General features: G+C 39.8%; 1 protein-coding gene across 1 annotated transcript in view; it reads right to left on the bottom strand.

Annotated features, from left to right (window-relative positions):
• Positions 1-2,248: 2,248 nt before the first annotated feature.
• Positions 2,249-20,187, bottom strand: part of ARMC3 (armadillo repeat containing 3) — an 88,684-nt gene continuing 70,745 nt past the window's right edge. Inside the window, exons 19-21 of the mRNA XM_055545368.1 lie at positions 9,304-9,504; positions 7,107-7,269; positions 2,249-2,458 (exon numbers count right to left, since the gene is read on the bottom strand). Of these exons, the coding sequence (XP_055401343.1) occupies positions 2,249-2,458; positions 7,107-7,269; positions 9,304-9,504 (574 nt within the window). The remainder of the gene's footprint in view (positions 2,459-7,106; positions 7,270-9,303; positions 9,505-20,187) is intronic.

Here is a 20,187-nt window from a genome sequence, read left to right as displayed (position 1 = left end):
ACTTCAATGGCTGTCCTTTGAAGTCAAGTCTACTTTTATTATTAAAATAATGATGTTTCTGGCTTTAAAAGCATAAGTCTAAGCAAAGCTTTTGCTAGTGATCTATCTAAAAATATTCAGGTAATTTAAGATTAAGAATAGTACTTTTAAATACTAAACTCAAGTAATTTGATACTATTGTATTGCTCTAAAAAATATTCCCCCAAAATATGCCCAATGGTGATATTCTTCATATAGTTTTCATATTGTCAGTTTATCTTATCCGTATTATTCAACTGGGTTAAAACAAAAAAGCAAAAAATCACCAGTAAGTGGTTTATAGCCTTTCGGGGAATGGTGCTAAAGGGAAATGTATTTCCTGAAACTCCTTACCTCTTATCTCCAGGTAACTTCAGATTACTGCCTTTGGCAGACAAATAGTATGAGGAAATCTTGCTGAGAGATATGTTACTATTTAAATAATTTTATGTCAATAAAAACCAATATCCATTTGATTTGACACATCATTTTGAGCTTCTAGAAAATATTTTCCATCATTGACAGTGCTGCTTCTTTGACAAGGAAATAATATATCTGAAACCTACTTACTAAAAGTAGAGGACAATTATTACCTAGAACCTAAGTGAGAGAGATAGTATACCAAAATCATCTCTAAGATGAAGAAAAGAATGTGTGTTTGGTCTGTACCAGACTAAAAGATGTCGTGTCTACCTGAACACCATCACAGTGGCTCAGCATGGAACTTTTCCCTCATTCCATTTTGATGTTTGGCCATTGACTTATGAAAACTCTTTCCAGAACTTGCTGGGAGGTTGTTTTTCAAAGATGTTATTTTTTATATTACATTTGTCCTCTGTATGAAGCTCCCAAAGAAGAATTCCCCTGGTCTTTGTTCCTCTTGAGACGCTGCTCTGTGTTTTTATCTAGTGGACCCTGTCATCAGTCATGTAACTGACAGCATTCCCCTCTGCACTGGCTGCTAGGCAGTCAAATTTTCACTTACCTCTATCAAGTATGCAGGATTTTCACAGAATGCGTTTTGAATTCTAAACTTAGTCTCAGCCCTGTCGAACTTTCTTTTCTATACTTAGGCCTGTTGCTCATTTGTTTTTTATCTTGTTACATCTTATATATCTTTGTAATCCATCAAGAGAGACTTGGAAATGCACTGATGGGTATGTATCCTATAATCTGTGCTCTGGTTCATGAAATTGGGTGATAAATATAATTACCACACCATTTGATGTAAGCAACTGTATTTTGAAATAAAGAATTACACATTCTTTGAAATTATACATTGGTTCACACAGAATAATCTTCACCTTAATTCCTAAAATCAAAGTCACTTTTAAAAGCCTTCTAGTAAAATGATTAGACGGGTTAGCTTTAGACTTAAAGGCATGATGAGGAAAATGTTTATACTATATCAGATCCATGCCGTTTGGAATGCGTGCTTGCTCCCCATTTTGTGCTCAGTACTGACAAAACAATCTCTCCCCAAAGATTTACCCTATTCTTATATTACAAAACTTTCAGAAAAGAAGAATTTTTAAGTCACGTAAATTTGAAATCATATTTTTGTAACCCAGCATTAAAATGTACAAAAAGCAAATCAGAATTTTTAACTGAAGGTATGTTTCCAAGTCAACATAGACAAGTACCGTGTATGAAACTAGTTTTAGGAATATTTTCAGTTCAATGAAGTATACGAAACAGTGTTCTTAATGATAAATTTGGAAAAATATAAACCAGAAATTTTAGAAAGGAATTTGTGATACTAAAATAGATCTATAAATGTTCAAAATATTAATACTCTTACTTTATGGTAGTGAGAGGAGGTGACGGGACACTAAAGACCACTGACTTGATTTAACCAGGTCTTCCTGGCGTGTCCTGAACATGAAGCATAGCAGTCACAGGGCACTCACTTTCGGGGAACAGCAACTCTGGGCTTTTTACACAGGATTTCCAAAGGGCAGAGATGCTCCTCAGGAAATGGGAGGGGTGGGGTGGGTTAATTTCAAGAATAAAAAGCTTTCCTTGAGCATAATATGATCTCATCAGACTGACTGCTTGCCAAAAGCCTGAAATCAGAAGCACAACTGAGTCCAATCCAAGTGACCTCATTTCTACACAGGGAGAGCATTTCTAAGATTTTTATTTAAAGAAATAAAATCCACTGGCGAACTTCATAGAAAGGTATATAATGCATTTCTTGTTTGAACCCCTTCTGTGTTCATTTGGAAGTTTAGAGAAATCTGTAATGATCTGCCTCGCGACTTCTTAACTTTATCAGGGACCCTGGATGGAACATGAGGTCGACTATGTAAACTTCCAGGGGAGGGAGTGCCCCCATCGCTCCCTTTCGGGATTCGCTCATCAGCTTAACTTCATTCCAGGCTCTGCCATACTCCCCACGAACAAGAGAGCAGCCTACACCAATTTTATCAGCCAGAGCCTGTGGGAAAAAACACGAGATCAACCAAGAGTGAGGAGGGGAGGGGCGGAGAAAAAGGCTTGGTTGAAAGACCCACCTTGCTTGAAGGTGAAATATACACTCTTGCAAAGGAAAAAAAAAAAGTGCTTAGAAAGGAGGCTGGGAAAATGTACAGGATTGTGACAGGAGTCGGTAAAATGTGTTAAGTTTCCTTGTTCCTCAGGATTTTGTGGACTTGAAATTTGTGTGTAGGTCCTGCTGGGAAGGGACATTTTTCAGGCAGGTATGCTGCATTGTATCAGCACAAGATTGATAATGTAATTGGAGAAAAGCTGTTCCACGGGCTTTCAGCACTACTGTGTCTATCAATCTTTCCATGCTCCTGGGCTGTTCTTTGGGTGTGAAATGCAGTGGGATTGAAGAGAGGGATCAGATTGGGGTGAGGTGGGAGGGACCTGTTTGTTCTGTGTGGTGTAGACTGGTGCAGCCAGACCAGCAGACCTGTGAGCAGCTGGTCCTTGGGCTGCCTGCTGCGCAGTCCTCAAGGGGTTGCTACGTTCCTTGGAAGCTGTCTCTTCCTTCAATTTGTCCTGATTTTAAAAGCACTTTTTAAACAATCTGGAAAGTTCCTAGTCCCATCATAGGGGATAAGAGAGCTGGCTGGGTTTGAATTTCAGTTCAGTCACTGACTAGCGTCACCTTAAGGACATGACTCACTTCTTTATGCTTCTGTGTCTCCATCTGTGGGACGATAACAATGGTGTAGCCACCTTCCTTGCAGGTGGGTGTGAAGATCAACTGAACTCATGCTGTGAATGCTGGCACAGAGTACGGGCTCAATAAACGTTCCTAGTACCAGAAGGCAACGCTTGCGTTGATTCGATCATCTCTATGTTTCTACATGCATGTCATTATTGATTGCTTACTATGTAAAGACTGCTACCAGGGAGTCTTGGGTGAACCCAGATGATGGAGGCATGGTTGTTATTTTTAGGACCTTACATTCCATTTAGTCTGATCAACAGTCAATTGTAGCATAACAGTATCTGGATGTTTGGTACTCCTGTGATATGTAATAAGAAATATATATTTGATCTTTGTCCAGTTCCTGGCAGAGGGCTCCTAAAACTCTTGGAATTTCCTAAGTGATGAGATCCATAAGGTGTCTTTTGTTTTGTGAGTGAGGTGACTTTTGGACCCTGCCTAAGGATGGGAGCTGGGTGCCAGGAGAATCAATTCTGTGAGTGAAGGATTGAAACTTTCACTCCTGCCCCCATGACCTCTAGGGAGGGGAGAGGGGTTGGAGGTTGAATCAATAGCCAATGGCCAATGATTTAGTTAATCACACCTATGCTATATATCATTCATTAAAAAGCCCAAACTCTTGGAGAGCTTCTGGGTTGATGAGCAGTGTCTTCAGAGAGCATGGAAGCCCAGAGCCCTTTTCTCACAGCCTGACCTATGTGTCTCTCCTACCTGTCTGTCCCTGAGTTATACTCTTTTATAATAAAGAGTCATACTCTTTGATAATAAACCACTGCTCTAGTAATAATAATAATATTTCTCTACTTTCTGTGAGCCACTCTAGCAATTAATTGAACACAAGGAGGAGGTTACTGGAACCTTCAGTCTCAGCCTGGTCACTCAGATGCACAGGTGACAACTTGGGCTTGTGACTGTCACCTGAAGTAGGCAGCGTGAGGGGGAGCAGTCTTTTAGAACTGAGCCCTTAACCTGTGGGGCCTGACCCCATCTCCAGGTAAAGAGTATCCAAATTGAGTTCAATTGTAGGACACCCAGCTGGCAGCAAATAATTGTTTGGATGTGTGGAACAAGCCCCTGATCCCCTTGAAATTGGTCCTAGAATCATTTTACACTCACAGTAGGGGGCAGACACACAAACACACACAAATATAATCATCTTTTCCAGAATAGTATTTAGTGATATCTTATTCCATATCAAGGCACTTTAAATCATCAAAATACCGCTGTGGAATACTATCGTATTCCCCATCTTTCAGAGAGTAAGACTGAGGTCAGACAATTTTCCCAAGGTCACCATAAGGGTTGACCTAACATAAAAGCCATGGAATCTATCTCCAGAGTCTGAGTTCTTGTAGGACCTTAGTTCTCCAACCAGGGATCGAACCCGGGGCCCCAGCAGTGAGTGAACCAAGTCCTAACCACTGAACTGCCAGGGAATTCCCAGTCTGAGTTCTTCACCTCAGCTGAGTTGAACCTGGAAGTTTCTGTTTACTTCGTAAAATGGGAAAAAAGGTCATTTGCTCATAGGAAGAGGTGAAGATGGAAAGGCTTAGGAAGGAGGGCCGATGTGGGGGCATGACTGCTGAGGAAAACAAGAAAAGTCCTTGGCTAGGAGCTGGAAAAGGTGGCCAGGCAGCACGTGAACCACCATCTTGGATCCCGAATTGGCAGTGGCACAGCCCACGGCCACCTTCTGCAGCCTGAGTGTCATCGTGGAAAGGGCAGGCAGTTGGATCGGTCCAGGGTAGGCAGGCAAGGCAGAGGAGTGGAAGGATGCGGGGGCAGGAAGATGAAGGAAATCAGGGAGCAGGTTATAAGGTCTGTGGGCAATTTATCTAGGCTGCCATGGGGGAAAGGAGCTGGAAGAAAATGGGGGAGATGAACAGTATGTGTAGGGGGACTGAACAATTTAGGAGGAATAGAAGGATGAGACATTTTACCAGTGAAAAAAGTAAGAACCTTGAGTTCTGGGTCAAGACCCTAACATTTAAGACAAGGGTGGAAGAAAAGAAGTCTCCAAAGGAGACTGAGATGAAATGACGAGAGGACAGAAGTGACTGAGGAAAGTGGTGCTGAAGAAAGGGAAGGATCAATGACAAATTCTCTGACATATCAAACAAAAGAGACACTAGATCATTATGATCCTTGTCGGGAGGGAGCAATGGCCAGACTGCAGAGAGCTGAGGATAAAAGTGAGATCAAGGAGTTGAGATCACTCAGAATTTTTGACCAGGAATGAGAATTATCTTCAGACAGAATCAGTGTAGTAGGTTTTGGCTCAGATAGGCATGGGTTCAAATTCCAGCTGTATCTCTGGGTAAATTCCTTGTCTAAGTATCAATTTTCTTGTCTTTAAAACAGAGGTAGTAGTTCCAGCCTTTGGCCTGTTTGAGACTGTTCATAATTATGTTTATCAAATGCCTGGTACATAAGCTCATGTTGATGACTGTCGTGTAATGGGACTGTATACAGGAGTGGTTGCAGAGATCATGAGAAAAGATTTACATTTTCTCTTTAGGTAGAATGGACTTAAGTTTAGATTTTAAAGGAGAAACAGCTGGCAAAGTGAAAGAGATTTAATATGAGAGAGAAGAACTGATAGAGCAAGAAATCCCAGGAAATAGGAAAGACTGGCATTTGGGCTACAAATAGGATTAGCTTGAAACTGGAGGCAAAATGCAATGAAGTTTGTAGGTATTCAGGAGAAGGCTGGAATTTTATACATTTAAATCTATGGTTCAGAAACCATTTTCTCAGCCCCTATTATATTTCAGACACTGAATACAATGCAGGGAAAAAAAGATCACCCCCTCCCTTTCACCTCTTCTGGCTCTAGTGTCCTCATCTCCATGAACGATGCCATCATTTCCAGTTGCCCTGACCAGAGTCTGGAAATCATTTTCTTCTCATGCACTCTGTCATACAACTGTTAGGCATTCAGCAGCTTCTTTCAGTTTTACCTCCTGTGTCTCCCTCTATACTCACTGCTCGTTTGCAGCCTCCTCCATGGCTTTTGTATCTGTCACCCAGACTTCTTGCTCCAGGGACCTTCCAGCTGGTCTTCCTGTCTCCAGTCTTAGCCACATTCTAGTTCATTCCCTGTTCTGCAGCCTCAGTGGTCTTTCAAAATCATGTTACCATGCTCCCCTTAACTTTCAGTGGCCACTCACAGATTTTAGAATCAAGTGCAAACTCACACGGTGCTTTACTGTCTGGCCCTTTAGCCCATCCTTCCCTACTCTTCTGGATCCAGACCTATTCTCCATGCCTCACGTGGATCACTGACTCTCATACCTGTTATTTTGAATAAAATGTTTAGAACATCTGTATCTTTCCTTCTTTCCTGCTGGAGTCCTATGCAGCCTTTAATGCTGAGGCCACATGTCATTTTCTCCCCTGAAACTTTCCCTGAAGTCACCTGAGAACCCAACAAGCCTGGCTTCAGACCCTCCTGAGTGCAGGGATTGTCACTTTATTATCCCTATATTCCCGACCTTGGAAGAGGCCCTGGTCTAGAGTTCAGTTCAGTTCAGTTGCTCGGTCATGTACAACTCTTTGCGACCTCACGGACTGCAGAACGCCAGGCTTCCCTGTCCGTCACCAACTCCCGGACCTTGCTCAAACTCATGTCCATTGAGCTGGTGATGCCCTCCGACCATCTCACCCTCTGTCGTCCCCTGGTCTAGAGTAGATGTGCCACAAGTATAGAATGAATATGCTTCTAACAGCCTGGTGAACTTACATGTGTGTATGTATATACACATATATGTATATGCCAAATATAAGTACATCTAAATGATAGTATTAGTATTACATAGTTAATTGTTAGCAACTGGCTCACTCCACAACAATGAACACAAAACATTTTTACCTAATTGGAAATGAGGCAAAACATCTTAAATACCTTGAACAGCAAAGCTCGATGGTAGAAGATTCCTTTTTTGATCAGTCCAATTGGTACAACATTGGATTTAAGTTGAAATTTTAGTTCACTTATATGAAGCTCCCAGCTGAAATCCTGTAGTTTTTCTTTTGGAATCTTACCACCCATTTTTTCAGCCACATACCTGCATCAATTGCAGTGAGATTGAATCAGTCAAGTTTAATATTTCACTGTCTTCTGTGTAATTATACTTGTAAAACATGTTTTCCTTCTGATTTTTGTTTTACTTTATGTATTCACTATAAGCTAAGATTACGCTTGGGCCTCCCTGACAGCTCACTGGTAAGGATCCGCCTGTAATGCAGGGGACACAGGAGGTGTGGGTTCGATCCCTGGTCAGGAAGATCCCCTCACAGAGGGCATGGAAACCCACTCCAGTACTCTTGCCTGGAGAATCACATGGACAGGGGAGGCTGGTGGGCCACAGTCCATAGGGTTGCAAAGAGGCAGACACGACTGAAGCGACTGAGTGTGCATGCATGAATACACACACACACACACACACAGTATTATGCTTACTCTCTTCAAACTGTCATATATAAGCTGAAATTCTAACAGTTTCATTCAGCAGGAAAAAAGAAATGAATGCTAATTTTCCTAATGTTTATAGCAAGATACAGATCAATATCACATTACATTTGTATCGATGCAGGTTTTGAATGTTATCTTACTCTTGGAAAGTATTTTCAAATGTTTGAATCTGAACTGTCCTGACATATGGTCCTCCTTTTAAGGAATTTAACCTCATCCAAACACATAGGACCACTGCATACCGTTAGGTTCACAATTATTTTCAAGTTTTATCCTCTTCTTCTTTTAAATTTTATTATTATTATTTTTGATTTAGAGAAAGATATATGGCATTTACATAACACTGAAGTTAGAGGAGGGAGGAAGAGGCACAAAGGAAAAAGTAAGTAACAATTACATGAGGAGGTGAGTTGGGCGTGTTGTACTTTGCCTGAGAGTTTCTCCTAAGAGTGGGCTCTCACTGAAGATGCCACTCAGCACACCAGTAAAAATTCTCTGTCAACTGAGGCTACTTACATCATGGAGTAAAAGCAGAATTGCACATCGTTAAGAAAGAATTTCCTCTTGCTGTTTGTGGAACCAACAAAGAAGAGCAATGGTGAAAACCAAGAGAAAGGATTGGGCAGAGCACTGACCTGCGTTGTCAGCCAGCCAGGTATCCCACTAGGAGCCAAATGCATGGGGAAACATCTCTGTATCACTCTCTTGGTGTGGGCTCAGATTAAAAAAAAATGGGGGAATGATGAAAATGATTTCTGATAGGAACAAAGCATGAGGAAATTTGACAAATGTTGAAATGAGCTAAGTCAGAATCTGCTTGAGTCATCACTTCTCAAGGACACCAGGAAAACTTCAGTAGCCAAAAACACGTGCCCTTCCAGAGCCAGCTGACAAGCAGTCAGTGATCTGGCGGCTGTGTCTTGCAGTCGTCACATCCAGGTTCGGTGCCTGCAACTCACTTCTATTTGGAGAAGGTACAGCTCTCACAGAGACTGCAGCTGTTGCACAAGCCAGGAGCTCACGACTGGCTGGTGTCAGTCAAGCAATGAGCCTCCATTTCCAGTAAGTCTTAATCCCTGTCAGCTATAAGGTCAAGTTCTCAGTCTTCTCTTGGTGGAATCAGAGTAAACGCTCTCATTTAGGAGGCAACCTCACTGGATTATACAGAGCGCCGAACCATCTCTTAGAATACCCACAATGCCACTTTAGAGCAATGTGAGACACAAAATGTGGGACATATAGCATAAAAATAGCGGGTGACCATTTGTGTTAGGAACCAACTTGTGAGTTTACAAATAATACACAATAGGATTCCTTCATTTATAACTTCTTTGGAATCACCCTGAAAGATGCTTTTCATGGTTTAGCAGGAGAAAATGACAGAGACATTTTTCTTTAAGTCATTTCTAGCTCCTAAGTTGTGATTCTTGGCAGAAATATTATCCAAAATAGAAATGGAGGCTTTCTTTCCAAATCTTTGTGTTTCTGCTTCAGAGTCAGAGTGCTGTTACAGTTCCATTTTATTATGGTGTAGTTGTCTGAAAACTGGCTAGAACAATGCAAATCACTAACATCAAAAACGATTTTTCAGAAACTGAAAACGCGTGTGTATACACAGACAGCTTACTTTGCAAGAACCTCAATCTGCTCCTTTATATTGGTGATGGGAAGTATGGATTTGGTCACTTCATACACATAAACACAGAAGTCAGGATCAGAGGGAGGGAACCATTCCTTCTCAAGGCTTCCTTCTCCAGTCAATTTGGGTGCTGCTGCAACCTCTTCCTCCTCCCTCACTTTTTCCTCTTCTTTTTTCCCTCTGCCTTTCCTTAGAGAATAAACAACAGCAAGCAAAATAACAGAGTGAATAAGCACTAACTGTGCTCTGAGTTAATCTGAAGAGCATCATGGGAATATAGTATTTGCTACATACCTCAATAACCATACCCTACATATTTTTCAAAGTTTCCATGACAAGGAGTTTTACAGTCTCTATATTTGTGGGAGAAATTATTTTTCAAGAGAATACTACATGATTGATACATATTATGAAAATCATATATTGCTTTTATGCACCATTTCTTATCAAAATATTTGGTACACTGTAGGTATGCAATAAATATTTATTGAATTGGGAAAAAAATAGGTTGCCTCCTCAGGGAGTCTAAGCCAGTCTTTTCTCATCTCTTGCTTCAGCTGAGACCTTCTGCAAGAAGAATTTGGATCCCAATTTTTAGAACAATTACCCAACACATGGGGCCTTCCCAGGCGGCACTAGTGGTAAAGAACCTGTCTAAGAACCTGCCTGTCAATGCAGGGGACATAAGAGAGGCAGGTTTGATCCCTGGGTTAGGAAGATCCCCTGCAGGAGGGCATGGCAACCCACTCCAGTATTCTTGCCTGGGGGATCCCATGGACAGAGGAGCCTGGAGGGCTATAGTCCATAGGGTCACAAAGAGTTAGACATGACTGAAGCGACTTAGCATGCACACATATCCAAAACATGGTAACAGGCAAAAAACAAAATAAGGAATGCAAGGAATTTTCATGTCATGCAGGGACAAAGACCTCATGCAAAGTTTATCTAGGGAAATGTACTTAGTTCTGTACTTAGGGAAAATAGAATGTACCTAGTGAACAGTAAGGATACTGTGTACTCTCAATGAAAAGTTCCAGACTTAGAGAAGTTACTAGTTAACATACAAATTTTTGTTTAGTATGGATGCAAATTATTTCCATTCAATGGAAAAGATACTCCCAAAGGTTACAATTTATTGTCCTGTAAGACGTTAGTCATCCTACAAGTTTTTAAAATGTAGTTCAGCAATCTTTTTCTAATATTCTTTAGTTAAATTGGATATAAATATATATATATTCTCGTGATCTTTTTCCAGTATTAACATCTTACTAATTCTCTCATTATTAATGAGTTGAACAAACAATGACTGGAGTTCTCATTCCAGGTAACAGGGAGTAAGTACACTTCACCCTGTCTCTCATACTGAATACAGTCCTAAAACCTGGACAGGGTACATGCAATCGCTATTTGAAAACTCTGAAAAGTAATTCATAGCAGAAAGATCAGAAAAGACCAACATTTGAATGACTACTGAACTGATGGTGAGCTTATCTTTTAATTTTCCTCCACTATTCTCCAACCTGAAGTAAACATCGCCCCAAGTCTGGAAGTGGGCATCAGCGCATAGAGAGAGCTCAAGGAGAAGTCTACTTGAGAAATAGGAAAGAGAGAGAATGGAGGAAAGCCCTAATTTTGATTCTTTTTTCTAATTTTTTCCACTCTCTTATGCCCCAGCCGCTAAGGAATCTTGTGATGGCGGTGGCAGTGGTGACATTGAGGTCCCTAAGAAGCCAAAACTACCTCATTCACGCTCAGTCCTCCTGCTGTTTGGCTGTGGATGTGGGTGCTGTCATGGCAAGAGTGTTGCAGCACCGGGTAAATAATGGTTTTGGCTTAAGGACCAAAAGGGAAGCTCCAAGGAACCAGAACAGACAAGTGAGGTCATGGAGATGGAGGAGCTCGGGAAAGCAACCCTATAAAAGTGTTTTATGAATTCCTAGGCTTATTCAAAGCTGTGTGTGCACAGTTCTGACCCTAAACAGCACATACATAGATTTTGAAGATGGAACTATGGTATAGACCACCGCCCAAGTCCCAAATGGATCTTAGTTGGCAGACATGCAGGGCTGATCCAAATAGCACTGCAAAGCCTTTGAAAATGGGACAAACAGTAGATTGGCAACTGGCTGGAATTTGAAGACTGAAAGCAACTGGGGCAATTGACTGCTAAAACACACACACAAAAGAAACATTCTTCTTAGAATGTGTCTACGACCCATAAATAAGAACTGTGGGACTTATAACATATTACCATCTAATTACTCAACATATGAAGAGCCAGGAAAATCTCACCTCATATGGGGAAAGGCCATCAATACACATCAGTGCTGAGATGATACAGATGTAAAATGTTCCAACAAGTAAAACACTCTTGAAATGAACAGGGAGTCAGAAAGTCTTAGAAAAAGAAGATATAAAAATAGAATTTGGAGCTGAAAAATGCAATAACCAAAACCTAAAAATCACAACTCTCTGAATAGGTTTCATAGCAAAATGGAGATAACAGAGAAAATAATCTATGAACTTGAAGATATGTCAATAAAAATTATGTGATGTGGATAACACAGAGGACAAAAGATTGAAAAAGTAATTGACAAAGTCTCAGGGACTTGTGGTGCAATAAAAAGAGCTAATATTAGTATCATCATAGAGTCAGAAGAAGAGGGAAAAGAAGGCAGTACAGGAAAAAAAATTGAATAAATTAGAGCTGAAATGGTTTCCTCAATTTGGTTAAAGACATAAATCTACATAGTCAAGAATTTCAGTGAATGTGAATAAGGTACACCCAAAGAAATCTACTCCAGACACATTGAAATCAAACTACTGAAAACTAAAGACAAAGCGGATGATATGATTGCCCATGTAGGGAATCCCAAAGAATCTCCTGAAAAAACTCCAAGAACTAAGAAGTGAGTTCATCAAAATCTGAAGATATAAGAACAACATACAAATCCATTATGTTTCTATATAGTGAAAATGAACATGTGGAAACCAAAATTAAAAAAAAAAATTTGGAGCACTCACAATTATGTCAAGAAAATGAAATCCTTAGGTATAAACTTCTCAAAACATGTACAGGATTTGTGTGCTGAATATTAAAAAGTGTTGCCAAAAGCAATCAAAGAAGATCTAAATACATGATGAGACATCCTGTGTCCACAGATTTAAAGATTCAACATAGTAAGATATAATTCTCTTCAAATGATCTCAAGGTTTAATGGAATTCCTGTTAAAATCCAAGCAAAGTTTTTTGTAGAATAGAAAATCTTTTCTAAGATGTATATGGAAAGGCATAGGTCCTAGAATAGCTAAATCAAATGTGATGAAGAAAAATAATGTGGGAACAATCAAAAGTGATTGATAAAAAGTCTTACATATAGTTACAATAATCCAGATAGAATAATACTAGTCGAGGGACAGACATGCAGATTAACATAACAGAAGCCCCAACCCACCACAGGTACACTCAACTATTTTGACAAAGTGAAAGTGAAAGCCACTCAGTTGTGTCCAACTCTTTGCAACCCCATGGACTATATAGTCCATGGAATTCTCCAGGCCAGAATACTGGTGTGAGCAGCTGTTCCCTTCTGCAGGGGATCTTCCCAACCCAGAGATGGAACCCAGGTCTCCCACATTGCAGGCGGATTCTTTACCAACTGAGCCACAACGGAAGCCCAAACATGTAAATTTCTTTTCTTATCATGTCCTTGTCTGGTATTGGCATTTGAATAATGCTGGTATCATAAGCTGGGAAACATTCTATTTTCTGGGAAAGAGTGTGTAGAGTTGGTGTTAATTCTTTGAATTTTTGGCAGAATTCACTAATGAAACCGTCTGGGTCAGGAAATTTCTCTTTTGGGTTTTATGAAATCAACTTTTTAAATAATTACATGATTATTTTTAGCATCTATTTCATCTTTAGTAAGTTGTGATAATTTGTAGTTTTTGATGAACTGGTCCATTCCATCTAAGTTGCTGATTACAATTCTTAGTAGGATTGACATAGTTATTGACATTTTAAAAAAGCCAGCCTTGATTTCATTGACTTTCTCTGCTGTTTCTCTGTTTTAAATTTCGTTGATTTTTGTTCATTATTTTCTTCCTTCTAATTGTATTGAGTTTATTTTTCTAGATTCTTGTGATAACTTAGATTATTGATTTACAACCTCTCTAATACATTTTAGTGAAATAAATTTCCCTATCAGCATTGCTTTGGCTGTGTTTTCATTCAATTCTTTGTATTTTTAAATCCTTTTGAGACTTCCTTTTGTCCCAGAGATTATTTAGAAGTATATCATTCAGTTTCCACATGTTTAAAGATTTTCTTCTTGTCTTTCTGTCATTAATTTCTAGTTTGATTCTATTATGATCAGAGAGCATATTCTGTATGATTTAAACTACTTTAAAAATTTTTTGCTATGCTTTGTTTTATGACCCAGAGTATTATAAATGTTCCAAATGCAGCTGAAAAAATGTGCTGGTGATGAAAGGTTCAATGCTGCTGCTAAGCGGCTGCTGCTGCTGCTAAGTTGCTTCAGTCGTGTCCGACTCTGTTCAACCCCATAGACGGCAGCCCATGAGGCTCCCCCGTCCCTGGGATTCTCCAGGCAAGAACACTGGAGTGGGTTGCCATTTTCTTCTCCATGCTGCTACTGCTAAGTCACTTCAGTCGTGTCCGACTCTGTGCGACCCCAGAGACAGCAGCCCACCAGGCTCCCCCGTCCCTGGGATTCTCCAGGCAAGAACACTGGAGTGGGCTGCCATTTCCTTCTCCAATGCATGAAAGTGAAAAGTGAAAGTGAAGTCACTCAGTCATGTCTGACTCTTAGCGACCCCATGGACTGCAGCCTACCAGGCTCCTCCATCCATGGGATTTTCCAGGCAAGAGTACTGGAGTGGGGTGCCATTGCCTTCTCCGTCCTTCTCCATAATATGTCAATTAAGTCTTACTTATTTTGCTGTTGTTCAAATCCTTTATTTCCTTGGTGATTTTAGGTCAAGTAGTTCTATCAGTTGCTCAGAGGGGCATGCTGCAGTCCTCAACTACAATTCTGGATTTATCTATTTCTCCTTTCTGCTCTATCAGTTTTTGCCTCATGTATTTTGAGGCTCTGTTGTTTGGTGCATATATATTAGATTATTATGTCTCCTTCATGGATTAATTTTATTATTCATAATGTCCCTCTTTCTCTCTAGAATTTTTCTTTACTCTGCAGTCTACTTTAATAAATTTTTGAAAAGCCATTTCTGCTTCTTAAAAAATGAATGTTTACATGGTATCTCCTTCCATCCTTTCATTTTCAACCCATCTAGATGGATAAATTTGAAATGAGTTTTTTAAAACAGCATGTAGTTGAATCATAACTTTTAAATACACTCTGCCAATATCTGCCTTTTGATTTGTTCTTTTCCTTTGTTTTTCTTTTCTTGCCTTCCTGTGAGTTACTTGAACATTTTAAAATTATGCATCTTGATTTATTTATACTGTTTGTGAGTGTAGCTCTTTGTATTGGTTTGTTGTTGTTATGATAAGTACTATAACAGACATATTATATATTACTTATCACAGTCTGTGGTATCCACATTTTATCACTTTGAGGGAAATACGGAAATGTCACATCCATGGAGGTCTCTTTACTTTATCCACTTTTAAATATAATTTTCTTGAGTATCAGATATTAAAATTTTTGTTTCAATTATCAAATATAATGTATAAAAATAAAACTCACGAGGAAATAGTCTATTGTATATATCCATGTTTCAGTTCCTTCTTTCTTCCTAATCCTTCCAGATTCTTTCAGCATTTTCTTCCTTTGGTAGAACTTCCTTTAGCTAGCCAATCTGTAAGGGTAGGTCAGCTAGCAATAAATTGTTTTCCTTCATCTGGAAATGTCTTTATTTCTCCCTCTTTATTGCTGAAGGACAGAGAACACATGGTTGGTTCCTTTAGTGCTTGAAAAATGTACTGTTTCCTTCTGAGAGAAATCTGTGTGTGCCTGTTCAGTCGCTCAGTTGTGTCTGAACTATAGTTGCAAGTCCTATAGCCTGCCAGGCTCCTCTGTCCATGGGGTTATCCCAGCAGGGAATACTGGATTCAGTTGCCATTTCCTCCTCCAGGGGATCTTCCCAACCCAGGGATAGAACCCACATCTCCTGCAGCTCCTGCTTGGCAGGCAGATTCTTTACCACTGAGCCACCTGGGAAGCCCATCACTCAAATAGGTGTTCCCTATAGGTAATCGGAATTTGCACCTTTATGAAGTCTGGATTCCATGACTCAGGTAGGCTTTCTTGGGTGGAGCTATGTCATATGAGAAAATCGCATCCTACGCTATGCTTGTAGAGAGGGAGGAAGGACTAGGAAGCCTGTGTGTGTGACTTCTCTTAGCCTTTGTTTATATGTACCTTTTTCCTGATGATCTTGCATTGTATCTTTTGCTATAATAAATTTTAGCCATGATTACATATTTGAAAGTCCCCAAATGGAACTAGGCTAGTGTAGACAGGTAGATCTCCTAAATTATGTATTCATAGATGTGGAGTATTCTGTTCCACTAGCAGTAAATTAGGGGTGGGAATTACCTTTAAGTATTACTTGAAGCATGGGGTGCAAGGGAGATCAACTCAAGACCATTTGAGTTTTCTCTTTAATTTGGAGGGGAAAAAAATACAAAAATAATCCAATTAGCTGCTATTGGAGAATTACACAAAACTCTAATCATAACAAATACTAAAAATGTTTTATATTTTCTAATTCAATATCTTGATGATTAGTGATATTGAGCATCTTTTCACATGCCTATTGGCCAACTGCATTTCCTTTTTGGAAAAAATGTCTATTCAAATCCTCTGCTCTCTTAAAGTCAAACTGTTTTACTTATTTGTTTTTGTTACTGAGTTTTATGAATTCTTTTTATATTTTGTATATTAACCTTTTATTGGATATACAATTTGCATATGTTTTCTTCCATTTAGTAGGTTACCTTTTCATTTTGTTGATGGTTTCTTTTGCTATCCAGAAACTTTTTAGTTTGGTGTAGTCCCAGTTGTTTATTTTTGCTTTTTTTGTTTTTGCTTTTTAAGTTAGATCCAAAAATTTATTGCCAAGGCTGAAGTAAATAGCTTATCATCTAAGTCTTTTTCTAGGTGTTTTATGGCTTTAGGTCTTACATTCTGAGTTAATTTCTGTTTATGGTATAAGATAGTTGTCCAGTTTCATTCTTATGCACGTGGCTGTCCAGTTTTCTGAGGGAAATTATTTTAGAACAACAATGTTTTAGGAAGTCACTGTGATGGGAATCAAAATGATTTAAGTACCAGAAATGTTAAAGTTTATATGCTGTAAAAAGATCTAAAAGTTGCCAAAGATGAACAGACTGGAAGGATATGCATTTCATATCCTTCTATTTGGAGACAGAAAAACATGTTTCTAAGTATGTATAATAAACTCATGTGCAATCAAATTAAATATTTATGAAAACCAGTCTGAATAAAAACTATAGTATAGATAGAACTTATAATTCCTTTCATGAATAGGTATAGTAAATATTTATTGTAAGGAGAATGATCTTTACAAGGAAAAGCTTTGGAGGGCATTAGACATGTTGGTTTCAGTGAAACCTAGGTAAGTATCAAGAGGGTGTCTGAATAAACAAGAAATAAATTAATCACCTCTCCTAGGAGTGTTGCGCTATAAAACAGAGTGCAATTAAAACCTTTGAAAACAGAAATAAGATGGTGGCTGGTCACCAAATGAGAGTCTCTTGCTCAATGATTTTAATTTATATGATAATATTCATCAGGAAAAGGAAATCCAGATTTTCACTTTCCTTGTCTGGCACCTCACACACAGTTGTCTCCCATCTCTTCTTTCCTCTCCCTTTCAAAAATTCAGCCAGTTTTTGAGTCTATGTGTTTCATGATTCTTCACCAGTATTGCTCAGTCTCTTTTTGTCAATGTGATAATATTCTCTGTGACATTTTCAGATGAGTAGAGTTCAAATATTTTACTCTATATCTAGGGGTCCAAAGTTTTAACAGTCACAAGATGAGAAACTAAAAAGATAAACAACAAAATAAATCATGAAAGATAAACAATAAGATTATAACCAGACTATCCCCTTGTGGACCAAGGGCTAAGAAGGAGTAAAGAGCCTGAACACACACTGATCACTTAAATAAGCCAGGTGGATTCTTCCCCAGGACCGCAGTTGGGGAGACCATAGGGAGACACCTGCCTCAGAGGCAGTCAATGTCCTGTCAAGCATGTGATGTTAAGACGGTCTCCCTCACAAATACACATAAGAGATACAGACCGCACCTGATCGTTGTTATGCTTTAGAATTAAAAGACGGTCTTGGAACTGGGGCCAGGTTTGGTCCCATGGCAAATCAGAGTCACATATATAAGCTACAGTTATGAGTGAGGTGGTAATCAAAAGAAAGTCAAGGTAGATAACAAAGCAATTTGTAAAAAGGTACTGTGCAGGTGGAGAGAGAAAGAGAGGGAGAGAGCTGAGCAGACCCTATGGTTATTGACTTGACTCCCAGCCTCTTTCATGTGCTGGAAGGGGGGTTCTTCTCATCCCTACAAGGCTGGAGTGGGTTTGGGCTCCTTGCAACTGGTTCATCCAGTAGTACTAACATTTGTTGAGTGTTTACTCTGGGCTGGGCTCTGCTCTAAGCCCTTTACATTATGTTTCTTAACTCATTTAATCTTCTCAACACACTATGAGGAACAACACACTGCAGGGGTTTTTCCTCCATTTTACTGATGAGTGAATTCGGCCAGAGAGAAGGTAACCTATGTGTTCAAGAGACACAGTTTCTAAGTGTGGACCTTTTCCTAAAAATTTCAGATTTCTATTCTCTTGAATAAACATGAATCCCTTAGGTATGCTAACCAAGCACTGTACTAATACTGGGGATGGAAAGAGAAATTATTTGAGTTAGAACATGTTCTTGTCCTCAAGGTGCGCTCACTCCAGTGGAGGAGAAGCAAGAGAAGTCAAGAGAGGAGAGAAAGGAAACGGAGGAGGTGGGGAGGTGATGGGCAGGCAAAAACGATGAGGGCTGGGACAGCAGGAGCAGATCAGAAGCAGAGACCAGAGCAGTGAGCCACAGAGACTGACAGAAGAAAACAAAGCCAGAAATTGAAAACACAAAGCTCTGAGGTCTGTGGAGGAAGGCAGACAGTTCCTTAGGAGACCTTAGGGGACAGTCTCGGTTTAGAAGGTAGATGCTCATGTGTTTGTGTGTGCATCAAATAGCCTCCAGCACCCCAGTGGTTCTGAAGGGCTTAGCCAACTCTAATTGAAGGGTCATGGAGTGGGGCAGGAGGTCTGAGTGGATTTCTGAAGAATCCAGGAAAGAGCTCACATGAAAAAGAATATGCATAAAAATATGTCAGCATGTCAGTCAGTCAGTTCAGTCACTCAGTCGTGTCCAACTCTTTGCAACCCCATGGACTGCAGCACACCAGGCCTCCCTGTCCATTCCCCAACTCCTAGAGTTTACTCAAATTTATGTCCATTGAATTGGTGATGCCATCCAACCATCTCATCCTCTGTCATCCCCTTCTCCTCCCGCCTTCAATCTTTCCCAGCGTCAGGGTCTTTTCAAACAAATCAGTTCTTCACATCAGGCGGCCAAAGTATTGGAGTTTCAGCTTCAGCATCAGTCCTTCCAATGAATATTCAGGACTGATTTCCTTTAGGATGGACTGGTTGGATCTCCTTGCAGTCCAAGGGCCTCTCAGTCTTCTTGAACACCACAGTTTAAAAGCATCAATTCTTCAGTGCTCAGCTTTCTTTATAGTCCAACTCTCATATCCATACATGACTACTGGAAAAGCCATAGCTTTGACTAGAAGATGGACCTTTGTTGACAAAGTAACGTCTGCTTTTTAATATGCTGTCTAGGTTGGTCATAACTTTCCTTCCAAGGAGTAAGCGTCTTTTAATTTCATGACTGCAGTCACCATCTGCAGTGATTTAGGAGCCCAAAAAAATAGTCTGTCACTGTTTCCCCATCTATTTGCCATGAAGTGATGGAACAAGATGCCATGATCTTAGTTTTCTGAATGTTGAGTTTTAAGACAACTTTTTCACTCTCCTCTTTTACTTTCATCAAGAGGCTCTTTAGTTCTTTGCTTTCTACCATAAGGGTGGTGTCATCTGCATATCTGAGGTTATTGATATTTCTCCTGGCAATCTTGATTCTAGCTTGTGCTCCATCCAGCCCAACGTTTCTCATGATGTACTCTGCATATGTTAAATAAGCAGGGTGACAATATACAGCCTTGTTGTACTCCTTTCCCTATTTGGAACCAGTCTGTTGTTCCATTTCCAGTTCTAACTGTTGCTTCCTGACCTGCATATAGGTTTCTCAGGAGGCAGGTCAGGTGGTCCCATCTTTTCCCATCTCTTGAAGAATTTTCCACAGTTTGTTGTGATCCACACAGTCAAAAGCTTTGACATAGTCAATAAAGCAGAAATATATATTTTTCTGGAACTCTCTTGCTTTTTTGATGATGTTGGCAATTTGATCTCTGGTTCCTTTACCTTTTCTAAATCCAGCTTGAACATCTGGAAGTTCACAGTTCATACACTGTTGAAGCCTGGCCTAGAGAATTTTGAGCATTACTTTACTAGTGTGTGAGATAAGTGCAATTGTGTGACTGGTGATAGAAGCAAGGTCCGATGCTGTAAAGAGCAATATTGCATAGGAACCTGGAATGTCAGGTCCATGAATCAAGGCAAACTGGATGTGGTCAAACAAGAGATGGCAAGAGTGAATGTCAACATTCTAGGAATCAGCAAACTAAAATGGACTGGAATGGGTGAATTTAACTCAGATGACCATTGTATCTA

This window comes from Bubalus kerabau, chromosome 13 (assembly GCF_029407905.1).
Source record: "Bubalus kerabau isolate K-KA32 ecotype Philippines breed swamp buffalo chromosome 13, PCC_UOA_SB_1v2, whole genome shotgun sequence".
Taxonomy (NCBI): domain Eukaryota; kingdom Metazoa; phylum Chordata; class Mammalia; order Artiodactyla; family Bovidae; genus Bubalus; species Bubalus kerabau.
This window is presented reverse-complemented; position numbering and strand designations above follow the sequence as displayed.